The sequence below is a fragment of the Hydra vulgaris genome, chromosome 03, assembly GCF_038396675.1.
Source record: "Hydra vulgaris chromosome 03, alternate assembly HydraT2T_AEP".
NCBI classification, from domain to species: Eukaryota; Metazoa; Cnidaria; class Hydrozoa; order Anthoathecata; family Hydridae; genus Hydra; species Hydra vulgaris.
Window position 1 is genome coordinate 60676143 of NC_088922.1, and position 23996 is coordinate 60700138.

Below are 23996 nucleotides of genomic sequence, written 5' to 3' on the forward strand. Positions count from 1 at the left end.
TTATTTTATATTTGTGCTATAATTTTGACCAGTACTTTATATATATATATATATATATATATATATATATATATATATATATATATATATATATATATATATATATATATATATATATATATATATATATATATATATATATATATTAGTAGAAAATCACTTAACAAAATTTTTTTTCCTTTCCTATATATTTTTTTCCTATATATGTATGTATGTATATATATATATATATATATATATATATATATATATATATATATATATATATATATATATATATATATATTAATTCTTAGTTTAGTTTTGATTTGCAAAGACTACTATATTCACATGCTTGGCTTGGGGTATACATATGCAACAATTCACCTATTTGTTGTGAAATCAGGTTTCAATCTTTCACCGATTTTTTTTATGTGCTTTCACTTAGCTTCTTTTCACTCTATTATCTTTCTCTTTGTTCTTTATTGTTCTCCTTTTTCTGAAAACTGCACTCTTTTAGATGTAATTTCTGATCATATTGGCCATGCCCTTAATCTTTACCTCTCTGCCAATATTGGCTTAGCTCTAATATCACTGACCCTGCTGGCATATAAAAAATGTAGAAGCCTATAGCTTCTACATTTCTTAATCTCTTACTCAGATAGTTAACTTTGTGAATTGTTTTCCTGACAACACTAATCATTTAACTTCACTGCTGGATTTATGTCTTGTCTCTGATTCTAGCTTGAGTTCAGTTTCTCCTTTTTCTCTCTTCAGTGGTTCTGACCATACAATAATCTCTAAAAATTCTATCTCGTAATTCTTCTTCAGACTCACCCTATCATCACACTACTTACTACTACCCTAACGCTGACTGGGATTTTTTTTGTGATGATTGTTGGGCTGGTGTCTTTTTCTCTCAGTTGAAAAATGCACCTCCTACTTAACCACCTGGATTCAGGCAGGAATGGAAGCTTTTATTCCTTCTTGTGGGTTCAAATTCAAGCTTCATTCTGTTCCATGGTTTTCACTTTTTTGTACAGGTGCTATATCCAATTGTAATCATTATTTTTTTCATCTTTTTCAAAAGAGCAACTCTGTTGAGATCAAACAGCTATTTATTATTGCAAGAAACCGATGTAAAATGGTGCTGTCTGATGTTAAGCTCCATTATTCTCAGTTCACTAAATCCCATAACTTTTAAAAAATCTTCAATAGTGTCATTAACACAGGAAGATCTAACATTCCATCTCTCATTCATGGGACTAATCTTATTACATCTCCTAAGGATATGGCTGAACTATTACCTGAACCTTACGACCATTGAACTTACCTGAACCTTACGACCTGAACCTTACGACCTTATTACCTGAACCTTACGACCATTCCATTACGACCATTACGACCTGAACCTTACGACCTGAACCTTACGAACCTTATTACCTGAACCTTATGACCATTCCAATTAAACAGGTTAACCCATTGTTAGGTATTCAAATCACTCCAACTTCAGCTGCTAAAGTCAGATTTCAGTTAAACTGTTCTACAGCTAATGATCTTCTAGACAACCTTTTATCCATTAATGATCTTCTCGACAACCTTACATCTAAAGTAACTCTTTTTACTGATGACTGATGACTTTTTGATTGCTTAGAACAGGCAGCCAATCTTGAATCTGATATCACTTCTGTAACAGATTGGGTCTCCCAGTGGCTTGTAAATTTCCATTCCTTAATATTCCTATGTTAATGAATGGCAACTCTCTGACTGAGTCCTCGTCTTTGCCTCTTTATGAATTATCGCAAACATATTATATCAAAGAAACAATATTTAAAACTGTGCAACATATTATATATAATAATGTTGCACAGTTTTAAATATTGTTTCTTTGATTGAAAAAAACTTAATCTTAATTGTTTTGGATAATATTTAGAGGTTGCTCAAGGAAAATAAAAATTTATTTTGTTAAAACTGTGTTTTCTGTTGTCCTCAAAAGCATTCGCCGCAACAACAATATTTAAAAAACTTGAGTTATAGCTATGATATACAATTTATCATTTTCAAAAAGTTCCTTAAATAATGCAAATAACATTCAAATGTTGCACTATTTACAAGATCAAAAGTTTAGTCTGTAGCAACAGTGCCATATGTCATCAAGATGCTTTTGCGGCAATCTGGAATGCGTTTTCTGTTGTCCTCAACAACTTGTATTAGTTTCTGCATTTCAGATTCAGTTTTTGTGATGGATTGATTAAATGTGCTCATAAGAGCAACAGAACGCTCAGCAGTGTCATTGATAACTTTCACAGATTTAACAATTGCCTTAGTATAATGAAATTCAGCAATTTCCTCCCAGGTCTTTGGATCGGTTGCAGATAAAATGGTTACATCAAGACCAAGTGACTGCAAAGCAGCAGTTGATGAAGATGTAACAAGCTCATGAAGTTGCTTCTTTTCCAACTTGTTTAATTCTGCTGCTGAACACTTTATACCCCTGACACTCCAATCAGCTCCACTTTGAATCATAGCTTCAACATTCAACTTTTTTTCTGTCACAAACCCTGTCAGAAAATAATGAAAGTGGAATCATTTCTGACCCAAGGTACCAAGTGTGATTTTGAAGCTTCTTCATAGCAGCATTTGAAATGACCTTGTTGACCTCAGAATATTGTTTAATTCTTGTGAAGAGCATCAGGTCATTTTCTGGAGCATCACTTGGACAGGCAATCCATGCTGGTACATAGATATGAGCAGCAATGATACAAAATTCGCACAAGTTGTTCTGTTCTTTCATAGTCAGCTTGAATTCGTTTCTTAAGAGGTATATCTTCATACAATAGATGACTTAAGCCATCCATCTAGCCATGTGATAAGCTCCTGGCATGCAAAAGCGATATTTCTTGGTGGCCAGTCTGATAACAGAAAACTCAAAATTAAAAGGCACAGCTCGATCATCTCTTTGTAGTCTTCTCTTGATAAGTACGATGAGTCATCTGATAAGAAAGGCTGCAGAAAGCAGCCAGCCTCTGATCTAAGTTGCTGAAGCTGTGGTTCAGCAAGATGGGCGATATAATGGAGCATAATTGGCTTGATTTATGTTTAGCCAACACTTCTGAAATCGTTCAAATAGAGCAATGATGGGCCCACTGCTGGGTCCAAGCAAAACTGAGTATATTTCCCCAATAATTACTTCATGCATATGGTGACGGCACGCAAAGTAGAGAAGATTTTTCTCCATCAACTTCTCTAGCAAGATGCACGCACCATTTTGGAACCCGTGTTTGACGCTGTTGTGTCAAAACACATACCGACAATATAATTTGCAGCATTCCATATGGTCAGTAACTGGAAGGTTGCTTGTGCCAGTCCAGTGCCAGATGATATCTTTACAATACCCAGTATTTTCTCCAGATTACGACCAGTCACATCAATAGAAATTCTATCAACATTAGACTTTAGATTTTCATAGTTGCTGCTGTCTCTCATCATCTTACCATCCCAGTGGACGACCATATATTGTTTCTCACTTGACATAAATTTCTGCCGAATATGATTTTCAGTTGATGAACGGTGCATGATGCATTTGCGGCAGACTGTTGATCTTGATAATGGTGCACTTTGGAGGTCCTCTCCACTTGCTCTAGCAATTGCAGCTGCCAATATAGTGAATTTTTGGTCAGATAAATTGATTCGATCAAGTGTGGATGATACATCTGGAGAAGACAAAATTTCATTGAGAATATGTGGCTTTTTATTTTTAGGACTTTGTTCACAGTCAGTTGATTGGGTTACTAGTTTTTTGTGATAAACCAGAATTTCTATTTCATAATCATCATTGTCATAAGGAATGTCACTGACTTCTGTTGCTTTGCTATCACTATCACAATCAAGACTAAAGTGGCTACAGCTAGGGGAAAAGACAGCATTTGCTTTTTGTCTTCTCTCTTCCTCATTCTGCTTTCTTTTTGTTTCTGCTTGTTGACGCTCTGCTGTTTGCTTATCTTGTTGAGATAATTTTACATCTCCAGCCATCTTCATCATACGAGCATTCTTTTGTTCTTCCGGAAATATTTTATCTTCATCAATTTTGATTAGCTTGTTTGCATCCTTGTATGAAATGTCAAACAGTAAATCTAATTTGATACTAAAATCTTTCTCTCTAGCAATCTGTGACTTACTAGCTCTTCTTTTATTCTTTTTAATTAAATTAAATTTATCGACACATGCTTTCACTTTTGATACAATATGAGGCTGGTAAGTCATTGGAATTCTGGCTTTTTTCCAGATGTGAGCTAAACCATTAGGTGTTGCTTTTGCACTGGCTGGAACTGTTTGTTTCAATGCTTTGTGATAGTGGAAAAACGTCCTTAACACATCAACCATCGTTGGAAGGACATTGTTTGGTAGGTTGTTCTCAGGTTGACCAATCAGTTCGATTACGTGTCAAAGGAAAATTTGAAGAACTTATCTTTTCACTCATTTTCAGCAACAAGCTAAAATTAAATGATACCAAATTAAACTCAACTTGAGAAATTAAATATTAATTTGCAAACATAATTTAAAATATGTGATCAATATTTCAATATGAATGTGATGAAATCATAAGTATTACAAAACTACAAACACTAAAGTAAGTTAAGTCACCCAATAATATTTAGCACTAAAAAACAAGATATTGGCATAAGAGCTATAATAATTATTTTGTAGGATTAAATTAAGTAAGAACCTCAAAATCTTTAAATATTTCAGTTGTTCAGCAAAAAATTACAATTAATGAAAATGTTTTTCAATCAAAAACATCATATGACAAGATGGCTGCTTGTCACATGACCAAAGAAGTTAGCTCATAAAAGACAATGGTACATCAAATTTGTTTAATATTTTATCTAAATTGATCATGGGATAAAATTAGGAAATTATTTAAGGCGTAATGCTATTATTGTAAAACTAAAAGGCCATTGAGCAACCTCTAAACATTTATTTATTTTAGTTATCTTTTGCACAGTAAATTTTAATGCCAATTGGCACAAAATAAACTAGTGTGCATTCAGATCAGAGAAAAAAAAATTTTCCAGTAGTTATGTGAACACCCCTAATATATATAGATATAGATATAGATATATGGATATAGATATATATAGATATTTATTCTTTTTTATATATTTTCAATTTTAGACCAACGATACTTTTTCATTCCAAGTGTACAACGGTTGTTCGCCAAATTTCGTTCAATAGTTCAGCCAAGTAACGATATAATTTTATTTTATTTTTTATTTTTAATAATTTTATTGTTTAAATAATTTAAATTTTATCTCTTTAATAGTAAAGTTATATCTTTACAATATAACTCTTTTTTTATAGTAAAGTTCTCTTCAAAAGTATATATAATATTGCTTTAATAGTAAGGTTACACGTTTTTGGCAACTATGGTAACTAAGTGACTTTAATTATGTAACTAGACTATTTTAAATAATTTTGTAGCTCAAGAATTTAAGTCAAAATCGAAAAACGCAAAATCAACTATTGTTTTACTCGCGAAAGCAGAAATCCATTCATTATACAAGGTTTTAGCCAGAAAAAAATTCATACAGCGTTTTAGCGAAATTGGGAATTTAGGTGCCGCCAAAAAAAAAAAAAGGTCATTACATTTCTGACATTTAAAAAAGTAGAAAAATTTTTTAGAAACAATTAAGTTTCAATAAAAATTTTCTATTTTTGCTAAATATTCATAGGAATATTTTTCTATTTTATAAATGTTTAATTCTAATTATTCAACTTGTTTCATTTTGAGCAATCTTCGTCAGTTTTCATTTTTAAATCGCTTACCTCCTTTGTTTAATATTGTAGAGAGAAAGAACAAAAGACAATTGTTTGCAATTTTTTTAATGAATAAATTAATCAATTTATTCATTGAAACTTTGATCTATTTTAATTGCGTACATCGCTATTAAATACAGTTGTAAAAGGTTTAAACGATTAGTTACATATATTGTCTTCTGTTATTTTTATTTTCATTTTTAAATTAGAAATGTAAAAAAAATGCTAAATAGTATTTAATTTTTAACAAAACATTTTTGACGATTTCCAAGATCCTCTTGTAACTTTTTAACTTGCTGAAACAACTTTTTAATTAACGACAGTCGATAAAAAACACTATACGTAATACGTAGGAATGCTAGAATTTTACGGCTTTTACGAAGGAAAACACTAAAAAAAAATTATTACAGGTTTTTAAAATCCGTAAAATTTTAATTTTCGTAAAATCCAGACGTTGGCAACCCTAATTATATGGAAAGATTTTGAATGTTTCAGTTTTTAAATACTTTAGCATTTTAAAACTAAAAATTTTAAAATACTTAAAAAAAATTTCTTAACTTTCTTACATAGGTAATCGTATTATTGTTCATCATATTTTTTATTACAATTTTTATCATAGATACATTCAAAAGTTAATAAAACTTATTTAAATCGGTAGCTTTTAAATGAAAGTTAAATTAAAGTTTTCGAAATTTTAATAACTTTTAATTGAAAAACTTGGTTGGCTCGCCAATTTCCGGCAAATATAATGCTACTTTAATTTAAATCCTCGGTGTAGTTAAGGCGATTTACAAATTATTCGAACTTATTTATTTGAAATTAGCAGGATTTTATAAGCGTATTATGTCCAAACAAAAGCTTTAGAAGTTATTTTTTTTTTCGCTTCAGGTTTTTTTAATATTTGAAGAAACTTTTCTCTTTTTTATGTAATTTTCTAATCCTTTTTACTACCCATAATAAGGAATTTAAAGAATACCATTTCGGAGTCTTTAGATCACTTTCGCTCATCGGCGTTAACTAAATTTAGTTAAAAATCTTTTGAAAAAGTGCCTTAATTTTCTATAGATCCTAGTTCTAATCGTTTCTGACCTATATTAGCTTTATATAGTTGTCAAAATACAATATTTCTATCAATTTTTACAAAAAGTACTAGAATTCCGACCAAAAAAGAACTCGCAATCAAAAACAAGCTCCAATACACGATCGGAACAGGTCAAATTTTTAATCTACGATGTTCATTTTACCTAAAAATCGTGTTTATTTAAAATCTTATTCGAATTTGGACACGCGATTGAGATTTTAAAAAGATTTAAAAAAAAAAGAATCTCCGGTCTGGGTTTTTTCGCTTCAAACATTTATATTTTATGATAACGCAAAATTTATCATTTTATTTTTTTCGTCTTTTCATGTTTCACAGACCTGATCATTTAACGGAAATATGTCGTAGTCAACAAAATATCATACAGACGCTATAGTATTTTAAAATAAGGGCATCAACTAAATTTAATCGGCATAATTAAATATCTAGTAAATAAGGTATTTAAGTAAAAAAATATATTTAAATACAAAAACTAATTTTTTTTTTATTATTTTTTTTTAATTTACAGATATACATTAAATATCTACGTAAATTTTGTATTTGTAAATTTAAAAAAAAAAAAATTTGTAATTATTGTAAATATTGTTAATAATTAATAATATTATAATATTATTTTAATTATCTTCGTTTATATTTTACGCAAATGTAAAATATATAATTCGTTTCATTGCATGTTTTATTTTTGATTTTTTTGTTGTTATTTTCGGTTTACTTTACCAGCTAACTTATTTTGCCGAAATTATTAATAAATCTTTTAATATAAAAACGTTATTAACTTATTTTAAATTATAATATTTATCAATATGCAAATTTTATATGTAACTTTCCTAACTCAAGATAAACAGCAAGAATGTAAATAAACATTTTTTGAATAACAAAAATAAATTAATGAAATAATTTATTAAACGTATTGAACAATTTTAACTGGAGAATAACTGACGTCAATTAAAAATTATTATTTTTTCAACTTTTTAATGAATGATCTTGCTTGTTAATGACGACACGTTTTTTCACATTAAAAAATTGATCTTAATTCATTAACTTGATTCATTTCCTTGTCGTGCGTACTAATTGCGTTTTTTACTCGTCTAGCGCAACACTTCAAATCTGAAACTGATTTAATTTTTTTTTTTTTACCATAATCTTAAGAACCTTTGGGAATTTTAAGCCAAGTGGGAAACCGCGTTATGCGTGGTTCCACCAGGCTGGCTAACACCCTGTAATATCCTTCTTCTGATGCATTTAAAATACTATGATTTATTCTGATGCATTTAAAATGCTACCTTTTGCATTTGAAATGCTAAAATATGTCATCTGCATCGTTATGAGGTTTTAATTTCCAACCATTTAGGATTTATTTTGAATAACTAATTTTTATTTAAAATAAACCTTTTTTCTAATCGTGAGATTTTTTTTTAACTACTGAGAACTATTTTTTTTTTTTTTGGTCATTTTTAATTACTTTTTCACCAGAAAAAATCAGTGGTCTCTGCAACTTTGTTGTGATATTTTATTAATAAATTTAGATGACGTAAATCAGAAATATTTTAACTCTAACCCTGACATTAGTATACAGGGTTAAAAAAAAATTTTAAAAATTTGTTGTAGTTGTTGTTTGTATAAATATAAGTTACCGATAAGCAAAAGCTCTAAAACTATATAAAATACATTTAAAACTAACAAAATTTTTTATTATATCCAAGTGGGGCATTATTGAAATGCAGAATTTTTCAACGGGTAAAATATGAGTGCAGAAAAGTAAAATATGAGTGCAAAAGAGTGCAGAAATAGGGTTAGGAGCTTGGAAGCTTCAGTACTTCGACTGATTTAGGGAGAACATACAAAGGAGTGCTGTTACATCAGCTGAGGGTTTGGGTTGGAGCAGCGATATGATCATTTACCTGTTGAAAATTTCTGCATTCACCCCTGCCCGTCTAAGTACTGATTTTCTTTTTGTTTGTAAATTTAATGTTTTTAGAGTACTAATTGCTGTTTGTGATGATGGCTCTGTATGGAGATGGGACAAGCAGACATAATGAAAAAATCTCGTGTAAATAGTAAAAATGAAGCTATAATGAAGAAGCTGTGATGACACTTTGAAAGTAGCAATATTTCCATAAGAGAATAACAAACAATTGATTGTTAATATGAAAATAATTAATGCTAAAATGTTTCAAAGGAATAAAATCAGTTTTTAATAATAACTGTATAAGATAAGAAAAATGTACATTTGTTAGTAAATAGAATAAAGTTCTGTTTTAAAGAATAACTTTCACACTTTTTATACATTTTAAATATAAAATTTAAAGTGGTTAATCTAAGCTTTTTTGCTCTTTAATATTTTTTTCAACGGATTATTTTAAATCTTTTTTTTCTTCTTCAACAATTTGACATCAGTTTAAATTTAATTCATTTTGTTGCTGATAACAAACTTTCTTAAAAAGATGTCTGAAAGTGCATCATTGTTGGGTGTTCCTCGATACAGAAGTCGCAAGTTTGATGAGATAACTGAAGGTTAGGAAATATCTTTATTGAAATTCAACAATATTTATATATTTGAAATACTATACAAAGCGATTTATTTTTTTAGATAATTTTAATTACAAAAATAAACAGATTTTGGAAAAACACAAACAAAAAACTTCAATAAGCCATTACTTGCATATTATATTTTGGATGCTAGCAGGCATTGCAACATTCCACTATACGGACTTCTACATTGCACTGAGAGTTGATACACGAATAGAGCGGTTAGTCACATTTTTAAGCAACGGTGCATTAATGAATTTATTTTAAGTTGAGGCCAAACATTTTTTCTAACAAAATTTTAGTATTTTCAGATCTACTAAAGTGTTGATTGATTTTTTTAGTTTATATTTGTACCCTGGTTTGGCAATGATATTTGTTAGCGTACTTATTGCTGTTTTCATGATAGGCTATTATCACTATTATAAAGGAATCTCTGATTATGAAGTTCATTGTCCTTTTGCAGTACCTGTAGCTACCGTGTTATTTATAACCGGCATGGTTATGTGAGTTTTGCATATTTATTTTTCATAATAACAGCCATTATTACTTATAATAATAATTAATAATGGATATCTCCTTTTTTAAAACTTTTATGTATATGATCATCTTGTTTTTTAGTATGTGTATAGCGTTATGGCCAGTTTGGAATGTTTTTACTCCTTTTATTCTGATTACTATGTTTATGGGTACAATATTCTCCCTCTCTTTATTGCCTATTTAAAGATTTATTTTAAACACTTTAAGTCACATGCCTGGTTACGTAAGGCTATTTTTATAAACTTACATAAAGAAATGGTGTTTTCATAGATTGACAGTAATCTTTTATAAATTTGCAAGTTTTGCTTTTACTACAGTTATTATTGATGCTAAAAAAGTTTTCAAACACGTATGCATATGTATATCCTCAAAGAACACGATATTGTGCTAGGTAAAGAACTATTGATAGAAATAATCTAATTTACTAATCAAAATTTTTTGAAATCAAATTTGAACAGTTCTTTTGTTAGTTTTGATTTTTTTTTCGCATAATTTATTTTATATTTCTTGAATATTTACAATGCATTTTAATAATAATTATTATAAATTATATTGTATATAATGTAGTAGTTAATAACAATTAAATATAATTATATTATTTATAATATAATTATTTATTACATTTAGTATTCAATATGGTGTACTTACAGGGTGGCCAGCGGTCCTTGAAAACCTGGAAATGTCCTGGAATTTGATAGGTCCTGGAAAAACACCCCTTTTTAGCAATAAATCCTAGAACTTTTTTTTGAATTAGTTCAATATTTTATTGTCATGTTTTTGTCTTCTACAGATATATTATGAATATTGCGTAGATTTCTACTGAATTTATGTATTTTCTGAAATCCAAAAAAAATTTTGTTAACTGTTACTGTCAGTGTTATTAACATTTATTAATTAATTATAAACTATTATATATAACTAATATAATGCCTAAGACAAAGAACTGTCATTTTCAAACAGAGTGATACAACAAAAAATATTTTTCTTGGGTAAAATTTTGTACTTCAAATTCTTAAAAAGCAAGATGTAGTTGGTGCAGAATGGATATTCATATTTGTAACATGGGAGTATCTGCCTTGGATTCTTATGCAACTGGTAAGAAGCATAAATTTAATGTAAAGACACATAATACAGCAGATATATTCTTTACTGGTGATTTATAAGTTTTTCTACTTTTATTTAAATATATGTTTTCCTGAATTTTAGAAAGCTTGTAGGAAATTGATTGACTGTGTTCTTTACAGGATAAAATAATCTGGCAGCGAAGCAGCTATCTGTAACATAAAGTTCTCCTAATTCAAAAAAATATATAAGCTATTAATCAGCACAGTCTACTATTGAGGATCTTCAATCTCCAGCTGGGGTTACCAAGGCATAAATAATATGGATCTTGAATGTAGTAATGTCCTATTTTTCTTCAAGATTGTGCTTAAAATTTAAATGAAATATTCAAATTTATTTCCTCTGACAGCACAATAACATCAAAGTCTCAAAAATAACATAGACTCAAAATTCCTCAGACGCCCTAATTCACAGAATTTATTTGACAAACTCATTGAAGCAACAGGTTTTTGATCTTGGAAAACTAATTCAAGTATCAATGGATGGTCCTAATATTAATAAAAAGTGGGAATTAGCAAAAATATGTTGAAATCAATTAAGTATGCAACTCCTTACCACTTTGCTGATGATACTAACTTGCTCATTATCAACAAATCTTTAAAAAAAATTACCAAATACATTAATCATGGTCTTGTCAATTTAGTTCAGTGGCTTCGCTCAAATAATCTTTCCCTCAACTGTAACAAAACTGAACTGGTCATATTCAAATCTAAAAAAGCAAAAATCAATAAAAATTTAAACTTTAGATTAAGTAGGCAGAAAATCATTCTTGTAAACTCAATCAAATATTTTGGAATTATAATTGATTCCAACCTATCGTTTGTATCCCACCTCAAAGACTTAGCTATAAAATTGAGCGGATCAAATGGCTAAAGTTGCCATCATGTCAATCTGAAAACATTATTAAACATATATCAAGCCATTTTTGGCTCGCATATACGATATGCTTGTCAAATATGGGGACAATCTCAACAGCAAGAAGTTTTTAGGATATCTCATCTTCAAAACAAAGCTTTAAAAATAATACATTTTCAGAATTACAAATCCAATCCTAATGTGCTTTATCTTACTTCTAAGATCCTTAAACTATGTGACTTTGTTCAATTTTTGAATTGCCAGATTGTCTGGAACCACCAACACAAAACCTACCTCTTACCTTCAACAATTCCCAAAAAATGCAAATACCGATACTATCTTCGATCAACTGATAATCTGAATCCTGCAGTCTTAAATCATCGTTCTGTTACTTATGGATAAGTCCATAAAAAACCAAAATATAAAATCTTGGAATAACCTTCCTTATACCTAAAAGCTCTCCATTCAATCTATGTTTTTAAGAGTGCGTGTGTATGTAAGTATATATATGTGTGTGTGTGTTTATATATGTTTCTAAATATGTGTGTATGCAACATAATGTGTTTATGAACATAATTTTATATTCTGATATTTTGTATAATTACTGTCGTGTAAGGTTTTTATATAACCAACGTTATTAATATATTTGATTATCTATTTGAATTTATAAATCACAGTATAATATAAATCACATTAATAAAATATGATAATAATATAAACCACATTAATAAAAGGTGTATGTGTACTCGTACTAAATTACTATTATTCTTTTTATGATTATTGTAATTATTTTTATTGTTGTCATTTTATTTTTATCATTGTATTGTTATTATTGTTACTACTACCACTCTTATCATTATCACTATTAGTATTTTATTCCTTTAACTTTTAATGTTCGTTTTGTTACAGCTGTGGACGAATAATATTACTATTAGCATTAACACTATATTTAGTAACTTTTATTTACAAGGTTTTTACTTAAGATTAGTACATGTACTATTTGTAAACCTCCGTGAATGTAACAACTATTTCAGAATATATGAATTGATTGATTGATATGTTGTACAATTTATAATCTTTTCGAAGGTTCACCTTCTAAAATAGATGAGTACATTAGTACTCATCTATTTGCGCAAGTGTATGTGTGTGTGTGTATATATATATATATATATATATATATATATATATATATATATATATACATACATACATACATACATACATACATACATACATACATACATACATACATACATACATACATACATACATACATACATACATACACACACACACACTACTGTCGGAAAAATTGTCGACACTAGGCTGTGGGCCAAAGGCTATTCAATAGACTACTAATTGATGTTTTTTTATATATGGACTTTACTTAACTGTATTATTATTGTGTTTTGTGTTCAATATTGTGTGCATTGATTACTGAAATCCTTAGATCAGTTACCATTTTTACGAAATTCAAGGGTGTATACAATTTTTCCGACAGTAGTGTATATATAGATATCGATTTACAGACACATACATACACACACGCATAAATTAAGAATAATTTAGCTTTTTTTATTATTATGTTACAGTGTCTGTGCAACTCGCTGGATAGAAGATGAATCTGTGGCTTCTAGAAGAGTTGTTGTATGGCCGAACATGGTTAAAATTATTAAATATTGGGAATCAGTGTGCAAAAGCAGATGTCCCAAAAATAAGAGCTATAAAGCTCTTTTAGATCATTATCTTGACAAGTTTGTACCTTTGCAAATGCTGTTTTTTAAATATCTTACTAAAAAATTAAAAGTATTCCTAGTTCTATTTCAAACAGACTGACCTATGGTGGCATTTTTATCAAACAGTTTGGAAAATATGCCAAAAAATTTGCTGAAAACAATTCTCAAACCGAACATTTTAAAAGAAAGTGCAGCAGTATTTAGTTTAACAAAGATTGAAGTAGACCAAATTGACATAAGAGCAGTACTGAAATAGATGCTAAGCTCTCTTCATTGTAAACCAGAAGGGAAATTAGAATTTAAGAAAGAATGTAGACAGATAATCATAATGTCATTGCAAAAATTACAAGAGAGATGCCCATTGAAGTATTCTTTAGTGAGGAATGCTTCGTATTTGTCTTCAAATGAAATGATTCAAAACAAAAAAGTATCCTTTCTGAAATTTTGCTAAGAGATTAAGTGCATTAAAATGGCTTTTAACTGACGATGCAAAACAACAGTATGATGAATTTGTTTGTGCAGAATGTGTTCAATTTAGAGAAAAATTTGAGCCTTATCATTTTTCTTTTATCTCACGGCCAATCTGCAATAGAACGAGGATTCAGTGTTAACAAGCAGTTATTAGTAGAGAATCTACAAGAGAGATCTCTCGTTTCCCGAAGAATAGTATATGACCACATCAGTTTCCGTGACATTGTTATTCATCAGTATGAGCTTCCCAGTGATCTTTTAAAAAGTTGTAAGTTAGCATACAATAGGTACAATTCAGTGTTAAATGAAAATAAGTATCAGTTAAAGGTAGACGAAGTAAGCAAGAAACGTAAATTGATTGATGAAGAATTTGTAATTATAAAGAAGCAGAAAGAAAATTTTGCAAAGTGCATCAAAGTTCTTAAAACTGATGCTGCCAAGTTAAGAATGATGAAAGATGCTAAAAAGTTAAGAAAGCAGAAGAAAAGCAAAACTTCACTTCACTTTGCTTACAAAAGCAAATTCCTTCAGAAACACAACACAAATTTAGAAAAAGAACTGGCAATTAAAGAGCTTGATATTTCGCTAAAAAAACTTGAGCTATCTAAGAAAGAGATTAAATAAAAGTGTTTGATAACCTGACGTGTCTATATGTATATATACAAAGTACAAAATATTTTTTAACTTTTACTATATTATATAGGACATATAGGAATATCTGGAATCAAAACACGATAGGCGAAAGTATATCTTCTTGGGCAGAAATCACCAGTGATGCGCCAAAAGGTCGGCTATTGGACCTCTTTCGTTGCGCTATATATATATATATATATATATATATATATATATATATATATATATATATATATATATATATATATATATATATATATATATATATATATATATATATATATATATATATATATATATATATATATATATATATATATATATATATATAAATATATATATATATATATATATATATATATATATATATATATATATATATATATATATATATACATACGTTTATATTTATATAAAACATTATGAAGACAACCATATTTTGTTTTTCTGGTCGAGGAAAGATATATCCTTGAAATACCCCAAATTATCTTTGAAAAGTCCTGGAAATGTCCTGGAATTTTAAATTAGTTTTTAACTGGCCACCCTGACTTAAAACCAGATTATTATGTATAAATAATTTATCTGAAAACATAACGTATGGATTATTTTCTTCAAAGTTTGTCTTCAGTCTCAGTTTGTAAATAGTTTTTTTTAGGGATTGTTCATAAAGAACGTCATTCAGAATTCAAATACTAACCAGAAGTAGAAGTATTTTATTGAACATAAGGCGGTATAATACTTTAAAAATCTCTGAGCTAACAATCTCCGACTTCTTGCCATTAGTTAAACTTAGCGTGACGTCCTTTAAGGATGATCCCTTATTTGTAATATATAAACGTATTTGATCAAAACATAAAGTTTTTTTTGTACATAAATTTGGTTTTTGTATTCATGCTTTTATACTCAAGTTAACCTATTGTTTATTACAATCCCATTTATTGTTCTTCTATGAATGTTGATCCTTCTTTTTACGTATTTTTTAGAATATACACTACTGTCGGAAAAATTGTGAACACCCTTGAATTTTGTAAAAATGGTAACTGACCTAAGGATTTCAGTAATCAATGCACACAATATTGAACATAAAAAGACAACAATAATACAGTTAAGTAAAGTCCACATATAAAAAAACATCAATTAGTCTATTGAATAGCCTTTGGACCAGATTTTTTTAGTATAAGTTGTACCATTTTCCTTTCCAGTCATAGTTTCATCAGTTTTTGAACTTATTTCAAGGCACTATTATTTAAACATATCAACAACTGGTGAAGCAGCGGCACTTTTTATTATTCATACAATAATTTTTAGTATTAAGATTAGTAATTGGTGTGAGCTAGTGTGTGTGGTAATAACACAATATGACAACCGATTCGTTTGATTCAGAGTTGTTAACAAGGCCACAAGGACAAGAGTTTTAAGGTCAAGGCCAAGAATAAGAGTTTCGAGGTCAAGGCCTACGCAAGCCTTTTTAAGACCAAAGACTTGATTTTTTGCCCTTACGTTATGGTAGGTAGCAAGTGCTGAGACAATAAAACTACATGTAATAATAGACCGAGATTATGCTTAGAATTCAACTAAGTTGATAAAAAAATATATACTTGTAGATATATATGAAAGCCGAAAACAGAAATACATAAAAATGAAGAATGAAAACTTTTAATTCTTTAATTTCATGTATTTTTTTTAGAAGGCCAATGCTAAAACTTTCAAGGCCTTAAGGCAAGACTTAGGACTAATAACTCATCTGGTTTGATTGCTTCTCATCGAGACATGCTTTAAAATTGTTAACTGACAGTGCGTTAACCAACTTGCTTTGCGAGCTATTCTGTAAATTGCCTGATCTGTAAAAGAAAAAATTTTCACGAAATGCTTTCGTAGTACTTTGACATATTTAAAGTGGTGACCTCGTTTGTTGGAAATCAATTTTATTGTTTCTTATTAGTTCAAACCGTTGAAGAATTTTCAAAGTTGAATCATCTCTCCTCTGTCTTCTTTTTGTGAAGGTAGTCTAGAGCTTTTAGGCGATTCTCATAGTTGATATTCTTCAGTGATGGTGTTCATCCATGTTCACAATGTTTAACTCTTTTCAATAAATCAATTTCATCTTTTTGAATTGGTGACTAAACTTGTATCTATAAACTGAGCTCTAACAGTGATTGTACTAAAGAAATATAGAGTAATAAGAGTCTATTATCTAAGCGAACAAAGCCTTTTCTAATCCAACCCATCTGATTGGTTTTGCCTACGCATATTTATTAATTATCTTTCTATTTCAGGTTGCTTGAGAAGATTTCTTTCAAATTCTTTTACGTTTAACTTTTGATACAAAGAGGCGATTTTTCATTATTCCAGCCAAAATGCCAAACATTTGGAAATGGTAAATTTCACAATACAGTCTTGAGTCCCTAGAAAATCAAAATCTGATTGCAAAGTGCTAATGCACAGGAAAGCATTTCATTCAATATTTTAGTGTCATCTGCATAGAGCTTGGTTACGTTTTTTAGAGTTTCAGGCAATTTATAAACAGCGCAACGAGAGAGGTCCAATAGCCGACCTTTTGGCTCATCACTGGTGATTTCTGCCCAAGAAGATATACTTTCGCCTATCGTGTTTTGATTCCAGATATTCCATAAGCTGTTAGTTTATATTTAATTTCAAAATTAGATATAGCGACAAATCTTTGCTTGCTTTATGAGATAAGATGAAACTGAAATATATTATGAGATGACCATTATTTATAATTCATAAAACAAATTTTGAGTTAATTTTACTAACACTGACTGAATTTTAAAGACCAAATCTAAGGTATGCAAAAGTTGTTCATCTGACAGCTGGATAGTTGGTATGTTGATAAAGTAAACTATTTAATATATATATATACACATATACACTCAATCGAATTCTCATTTAAAAATCCAGAAACGCAATCGTTTTATCAGCTTATTGATGGGAAAATAAAGTCGTCCATAATCAGAAAGTCTTTGAACTTGTTTTTATCTATATATTCGCGTATGAGACCGAAAATCACATCAAGTTCTATCATATTTAAAAAATCCATTGGCCTGGTGATACGTCAAAGTCAATATCTGTCATTACCAAAATAAACAACTGCCCACACTTGCTCTAGTTTAATAAGGATTTAGACCTGTGTCATTTAGTTCATTGGAGTCTAGTGAGTTATCTTCATATAAACATACACCACCGCCTTTTTGACTATATGATAACTCTATTCAATAAGGATGGAAACTTTGAATGTTTACCACTGAATCGCTGCCACGTCTTGGTCACAGCCACTACATCTGGTTTGTATTGTTAAAGTACCGCTTTGAACGCATTCAAATTGTTATCGAGAGAGGTAGCATTTAAGCATAAACATATACCAGTCGTGATGTAGTAGTTAGAGTTCTGGCTTCAGAAGAGGAGGTTCGTGCCAATTCCACGAACCTCCTCTTCTGAAAAAGAGGAGGTTCGTGGAAGAGGGGTGCTCTGTGATAAAACCTAAATTTTTTTTTTTTTAATAATTAGATGTTTCTTTTTGAAGCACCTAAATTACCTGAAGAAAAAAAACATGGCATTTATTTTTATTGCTATCTGGCATTGAATTATGTAGAAATTTATTGATTCGATTTTTTTTCTTTCGTATTGCCATGGATGTCATACCAAAAGCGATAATTGTCTGCTCTTGCTTGATTGCTTTTATTTCAATTCTAGTTTTTTTTCTTAGTTTTTTTTTCGTTCTTGTTTACAATTATATCACTGCATAAAACCATTTTTCAAAGAAAAAGTAATAATGTTGTTATAAAACACAGTAACTGGTAATAAATTTAGAATATCAAGAACGCGGGGACTCGAAGAAGATTGGATGATCTTGTCACCGAGAACCGCTGAAAAAAAAGCTTAAAAAACTGCTTTTAACGCGTCTAAATAAATACTGGTACATATAGAAAATGAAAAATAAGCGACATTTAAAATAACACGGGCTTTTTTTTGCTTTTAAAACCAAATGGCGGTGATATATGGATCAGAATTAAGTCAAAGAAGCAATTTAAAAGAGCAATTCAAAAATGTTCAGTTCTTGAACATGTTACTCCCTCGAAAATTTTCTTTTACATCAGTGACGTAGCAATAGACTTGCAAGACTTGTACTTACGAGAGGGTCTGGAGCTGTTGAAAACTCAAAGATGGCAGCGTAATAAAATTTTATAACTTTTGCTATTACAATTCTAACAAACGTTAAATTAAAAATTTTCAAAATATTTTTTAAGCTTCTATAAAAATTTTGAGCAGTACTTCAAATTGCAACGTAATAAAAAGCTAGATAATTTATTTTACAACTTTTTAAGGAATGAAAGTTATTTTAAATGTAAAATTTAGTGTGTTTGAAAACCGAAATAAAAAATTTGATTTTTTATTTTCAATTTACTCCCGTTTTTACGTTTTTTCCTGTTTTTTCACTTAGTTTCGTTGTAATTAGTAATGTATCTTTAAATGAGAAAACTTCCCTTTCGGTGCAATAAAAAACCAAAATATGCCAAGAGTACCTAATTATTTATATTAAAATGGAAAAGCATGTAACTAGAAAACTAATTTTTTTTTACAAAAATTTCACAACAAACAATTTTTAATATGATTAATTTACCGAACAGCTTTGATATATTATAATTAGAGATCTTTAAAAAGTTTATAAAATAAAGAACTTCTGTTCCACCAAAAAACTTACTAATTCTTACAGTAATCAATAAATGTTTTAGAGGAAATTTATTTTTAAAAGAAATAAATATTCACAAAAACTAGTTAAAAAAAGTTATTTTATATAATTACTGATTTTATATATATATATATATATATATGTATGTATATATATATATATATATATATATATATATATATATATATATATATATATATATATATATATATATATATATATATATATATCATTGGATTTAATTGTTTGTATACACACTAAAAAAAAAGGTAGAAATTTCTACCTTAGGGTAGGATATGTGATATACCCTTAGTAAGGTAATTAATAATAATAAGTCATCTGGAATTGATGGTATAAATAGCAACATTGTCATTGACTATTTTAATTAGTTAAAAGTGCCTTTATTTAAAATTTGTAAACGTTCTCTGAATGAGGGTATCTTTTCTGATATACTTAAATCAGCAAAAGTTAAACCTATATATAAATCAGGCGATAAAACGGATATTGGAAACTATAGATCAATATCTATACTTTCCATTTTTTCTAAGATTTTTGAGCGAATTATGTTCAATAGGTTATATGCATTTTTTAAAAATAATGACTTATTCTATTCAAAACAGTTTGGATTCCAGAAAAGCACTTCAACTGAACATGCAATACTTCACTTAATTAATGAAATAAAAAACTCTTTTGCAAACGGAGAATTTACTTTAGGCGTGTTTATTGACGTCTCCAAGGCCTTTGACACAGTGGATCATAAAATAATGATAAAAAAGCTTACGATGTACGGCATAAGAGGCGTACCCTGCAGGTGGATAGCAGATTACCTGAGTAAACGTACACAGTCCATATATAACGGAAATAAAAAACTAACAAATTCATTGTTAATTTCTTGTGGAGTGCCCCAAGGATCTATTCTTGGGCCTCTACTTTTCCTAATATACGTGAATGATCTCTGGAGAGCGACAAATATATCAACAATAATGTTTGCTGACGACAGTAACTTTTTTATTTCAGGAAAAGATATACCACAACTCTTTGTACAAATGAACAACGAGTTAGATAAATTTTCACTATGGTTCAATGCAAATAAACTTTCTTTTAATTCAAGTAAATCAAAGTTCTCATTATTCCACCCTTTAAAAAAAAAAAAAAAAATTCCTATTTCTTTTCCAAAACTTGTTATTGAAAACACAGAAGTTAGTCGCGAAAGAGTCACAAAATTTCTTGGTGTTCTCATTGACGAAAATATTACCTGGAATAAACATATTGCCTATATTGGAAGCAAAATATCAAAAAGTATTGGCGTTCTATATCAGTCACGGGATTTACTTAATAAGCATCATCTAAAACAAATCTATTTCAGTTTTATACAAAGTTACTTGAATTACGCGAATATTGCGTGGTGTAGTACATCTAAAAGCAAGCTTGAAGCACTCTATCGAAAACAAAAACATGCCTTAAGAAAAATAAATTTTAAAAATAAAAACGAACATGCAAAACCACTGTTCGAAATTATGAACATCTTTACGTTATACGAGATAAACGTTTATAAAATTTTATGTCTCATGTACAAAAGTAAATTTCAACAATGCCCCTCAATTTTTAATGATCTTTATGAAATAAAACCTAACATTATGTATACTTTACGCACAACAGGCTTAATTGAACCATTGTGCAAAACTAAACAAGAACAATTTAAAATTACGTATCGTGCTCCGCATATCTGGAATAAAATCTTAGCAAAATATAGTAATTTACAAGATGTAAACAATAATTGCTTTCAAAAACTAATAAAAAAGAGTATTTCAAAGTATAAAAATCTTATTAATGATTTCTTTTAAACTGCTTTGTTGTTTCTTTGACTGTTTGTTTTATTTGTTCTTGTCTTTTTACATTGAATGTTTTTGGTGTTAACACTATTTACCTTAGTTAATTAAGTTTTGCTTTTAACAATATTATAGGAATTTAATATTGTAAAAACATAACTAGTACAACGGTTCTTGATGATAAGACTTAATGGTCTTCTGCAAGTTTCCCGCGTTTTTATATATTTTTGTATAACTATCTCTTATTATTTTGTCTTTGATTTTTTTTTATATTTATAACTGGATTATTTTTGAAAGAATAAGAGTATCTTGTATTATATTACGGAAATTATTATTATAATAAAGTATTATAAAACTTTTTTTAAAAAAAAAAAAGGTGTAATTTTCTACCTTTTAGGGTAGAAAATTATATTAAAAACAATTATTTCTCATACAATTTTCTAACTTAAAGGTATAATTTTCTACCTTATAAGATAGAAAATTATTCCTTACTAAGGGTATATCACATATCCGACCTTAACTAAAAATGTCTACCTTTAATTTATAGTGTGTAATTGTTTTTTAAAGGATTTTCTCTTGTTTAAAACACTGTTTTATTACTTTTTCACTGATTATTTATAAAGTGTGATAAAAATAACTATTTAATTGATATCTTCATTGTTTATTCTAGTAAGATTATTAAACTTTCTAAAAAAATTTTTCGGAAGAATTGAGTGAATTTTTATGATTTTTAGCAAAATCAATTCGAGACTTAAAAAAACTAAGAAGCATTTTATTTTAAATGCAAAGTCTCTAAAAAAGTCACTCATCTGGTCTCATGATCACAATCTGGTCTCACGATCACGATCTGGTATCATGATCACGATCTGGTATCATGATCACGATCTGGTATCATGATCACGATCTGGTATCATGATCACGATCTGGTATCATGATCACGATCTGGTATCATGATCACGATCTGGTATCATGATCACGATCTGGTATCATGATTAAAATCTGGTATCACAATCACAGTCAGTTATCAAGATCACGATCTGGTAGACTTTTGATAACTACTACTTTAAGTTTTAGAGTTATAGCAGCTAGTTTTATAATTTACGTTTTTAGCACAAATTGAATATTTTTTTATTGAAAGATTTTACGCAAGTTAATATTCTTCTTAGTAGATTATTCGTTAAATAAATTCTTATTAGTAGATTCTTCATTAAATATTCTTCTTAGAGTAGTAAACAAAAGTTTTTCTGTTCACCACTCTGAAAATTTGGTAAAAAGGTATAGAAATATTATAAAATAAATTATTATAAAATATTTTCGCTGCTAAAAGTTCTAAAACTGTTTTATAAAAATAGGAGGTCAAACTCGTGTTAAGAATGTAAAAGCTGGAAATAAAAACAAAAACAGTTTTAAATTGTTTGGAATCATGAAAGTAATTTTGAGATTAAAAACTTAAAATAATGGAACACACTCTAAAGAATGTATTATAAAAAGCATGATTCAAGACTTGTTAATGAAAATCTTAAAAAGAGAAAAGTGTTTAAATATTTTGAGATGTTTTAGGCTTTAAGATGTTGGGCAACGGTGTTTATATTCTGATAGAACCAACTCTGAAAAGTGTTATTTAAGTACGCTATTTCTCTACTTGACTGTTATAAAATGAAAGAAGAAACAGGGATGAAAGAGTTTTTTTAAAAAGATGGATCAAAGAAATAGACTGTTTACCCTTCAATCGAACACAAAGTACAGCATGCAAAAAAAAAGTTGGAGCAATGACTTGGCCGCCGTATTATCTCAACTCAATAGAAAATATTCTGGTTACATTGATAAAGAATTATCTAAACAATTTTTAACCAATTAAAATGCACATTGAGAAAACTATGGTATTCTAAAAATTATTGATAATATTTTGGTTACTTCTGTGCCAAGAAAACTCTGTGTTTGTGTTTTAATTAATGGGGAAAAATATAAAATATTAAAAAACATATTATTAACCCAAATGCATACATTAAACGCATATATGCGTTTAAACTAATGAAAATATACATTTTTAATAACCAATGAATATGTAACACTTCATTGGAAAGTTTATTATTTTTGTTTTACTAAAAAAGCGTTTTCTAATTTAGTAAATTAAGAAATTCAAAAAACAAAGAGTTAAAGTTAAAAAAAAAATTAGTTTTAATTTTCGTTTTACTAATATTGTTTTGAAAACCACTGAATATGTTTTAATGTATTTTTCTAATCTTTAATTCACATCTAACATGCGTTTAAATAAATGCGTTTTAATTGTTTCTTATTAAAACAACCTCATAACATTATTTTATTTAAACAGCTCTTCATTCTGTAGTTGTATTAAAGCCAATTCTAAAATTTTGAACTATTGTCAGTGTGTGCAATACTTTAAAGGTCTATTTAAAGCTTCCGTTAAATTTTAAAAGATACCTAAAGTGGCAGATATATTATTATGAAATAAAATTTTACAACATTATTTTTGTGTGGTGAAAATTGCGTAGTACCAACTTTTGTGAAGTTGCTAAGGTATACCTATGGTACAAACGTTGTTACGCTTAACAGGCTCACTAAGTCACCTTGTTTTTATTTGTTAATAATTTTAAACAGTTTATAAAAATAAAACAGAAGTGCCAAAATGTTTTGAATTTTAAACTGTTTTACTTTTAAAT

The 23996-nt window shown here is 28.6% G+C and overlaps 2 protein-coding genes across 4 annotated transcripts in view; both read left to right on the top strand.

The window, feature by feature from the left end:
• The window catches only part of LOC100208672 (polycomb protein eed-A), a 69669-nt gene extending 60587 nt beyond the window's left edge, over positions 1–9082 (top strand). For all 3 annotated transcript variants that reach the window (XM_065793884.1, XM_065793883.1, XM_065793885.1), the window contains 2 exons: positions 5155–5223; positions 8874–9082. In XM_065793884.1, coding sequence (XP_065649956.1) covers positions 5155–5214 — 60 coding nt within the window. In that variant the 3' untranslated portion in view covers positions 5215–5223; positions 8874–9082. The remainder of the gene's footprint in view (positions 1–5154; positions 5224–8873) is intronic.
• A 165-nt stretch (positions 9083–9247) lies between these two features.
• On the top strand, positions 9248–10291 carry LOC101240435 (transmembrane protein 128). The gene is made up of 4 exons (XM_065793886.1): positions 9248–9409; positions 9486–9645; positions 9766–9927; positions 10043–10291. Exons 1-4 carry the CDS (start codon positions 9340–9342, stop codon positions 10143–10145), a joined length of 495 nt encoding a protein of 164 aa, XP_065649958.1. The 5' UTR covers positions 9248–9339; the 3' UTR covers positions 10146–10291.
• The last annotated feature ends 13705 nt before the right edge of the window (positions 10292–23996 follow it).

Excerpts from the sequence above, each read along its gene's own strand:
- LOC101240435 (XM_065793886.1), top strand. The coding sequence starts at position 9,340 with ATGTCTGAAAGTGCATCATTGTTGGGTGTTCCTCGATACAGAAGTCGC. Across the intron at positions 9,646-9,765 it reads GTTGATACACGAATAGAGCG|TTTATATTTGTACCCTGGTT; the intron begins GTTAGTCACATT and ends TGATTTTTTTAG. Across the intron at positions 9,928-10,042 it reads TTTATAACCGGCATGGTTAT|TATGTGTATAGCGTTATGGC; the intron begins GTGAGTTTTGCA and ends CTTGTTTTTTAG.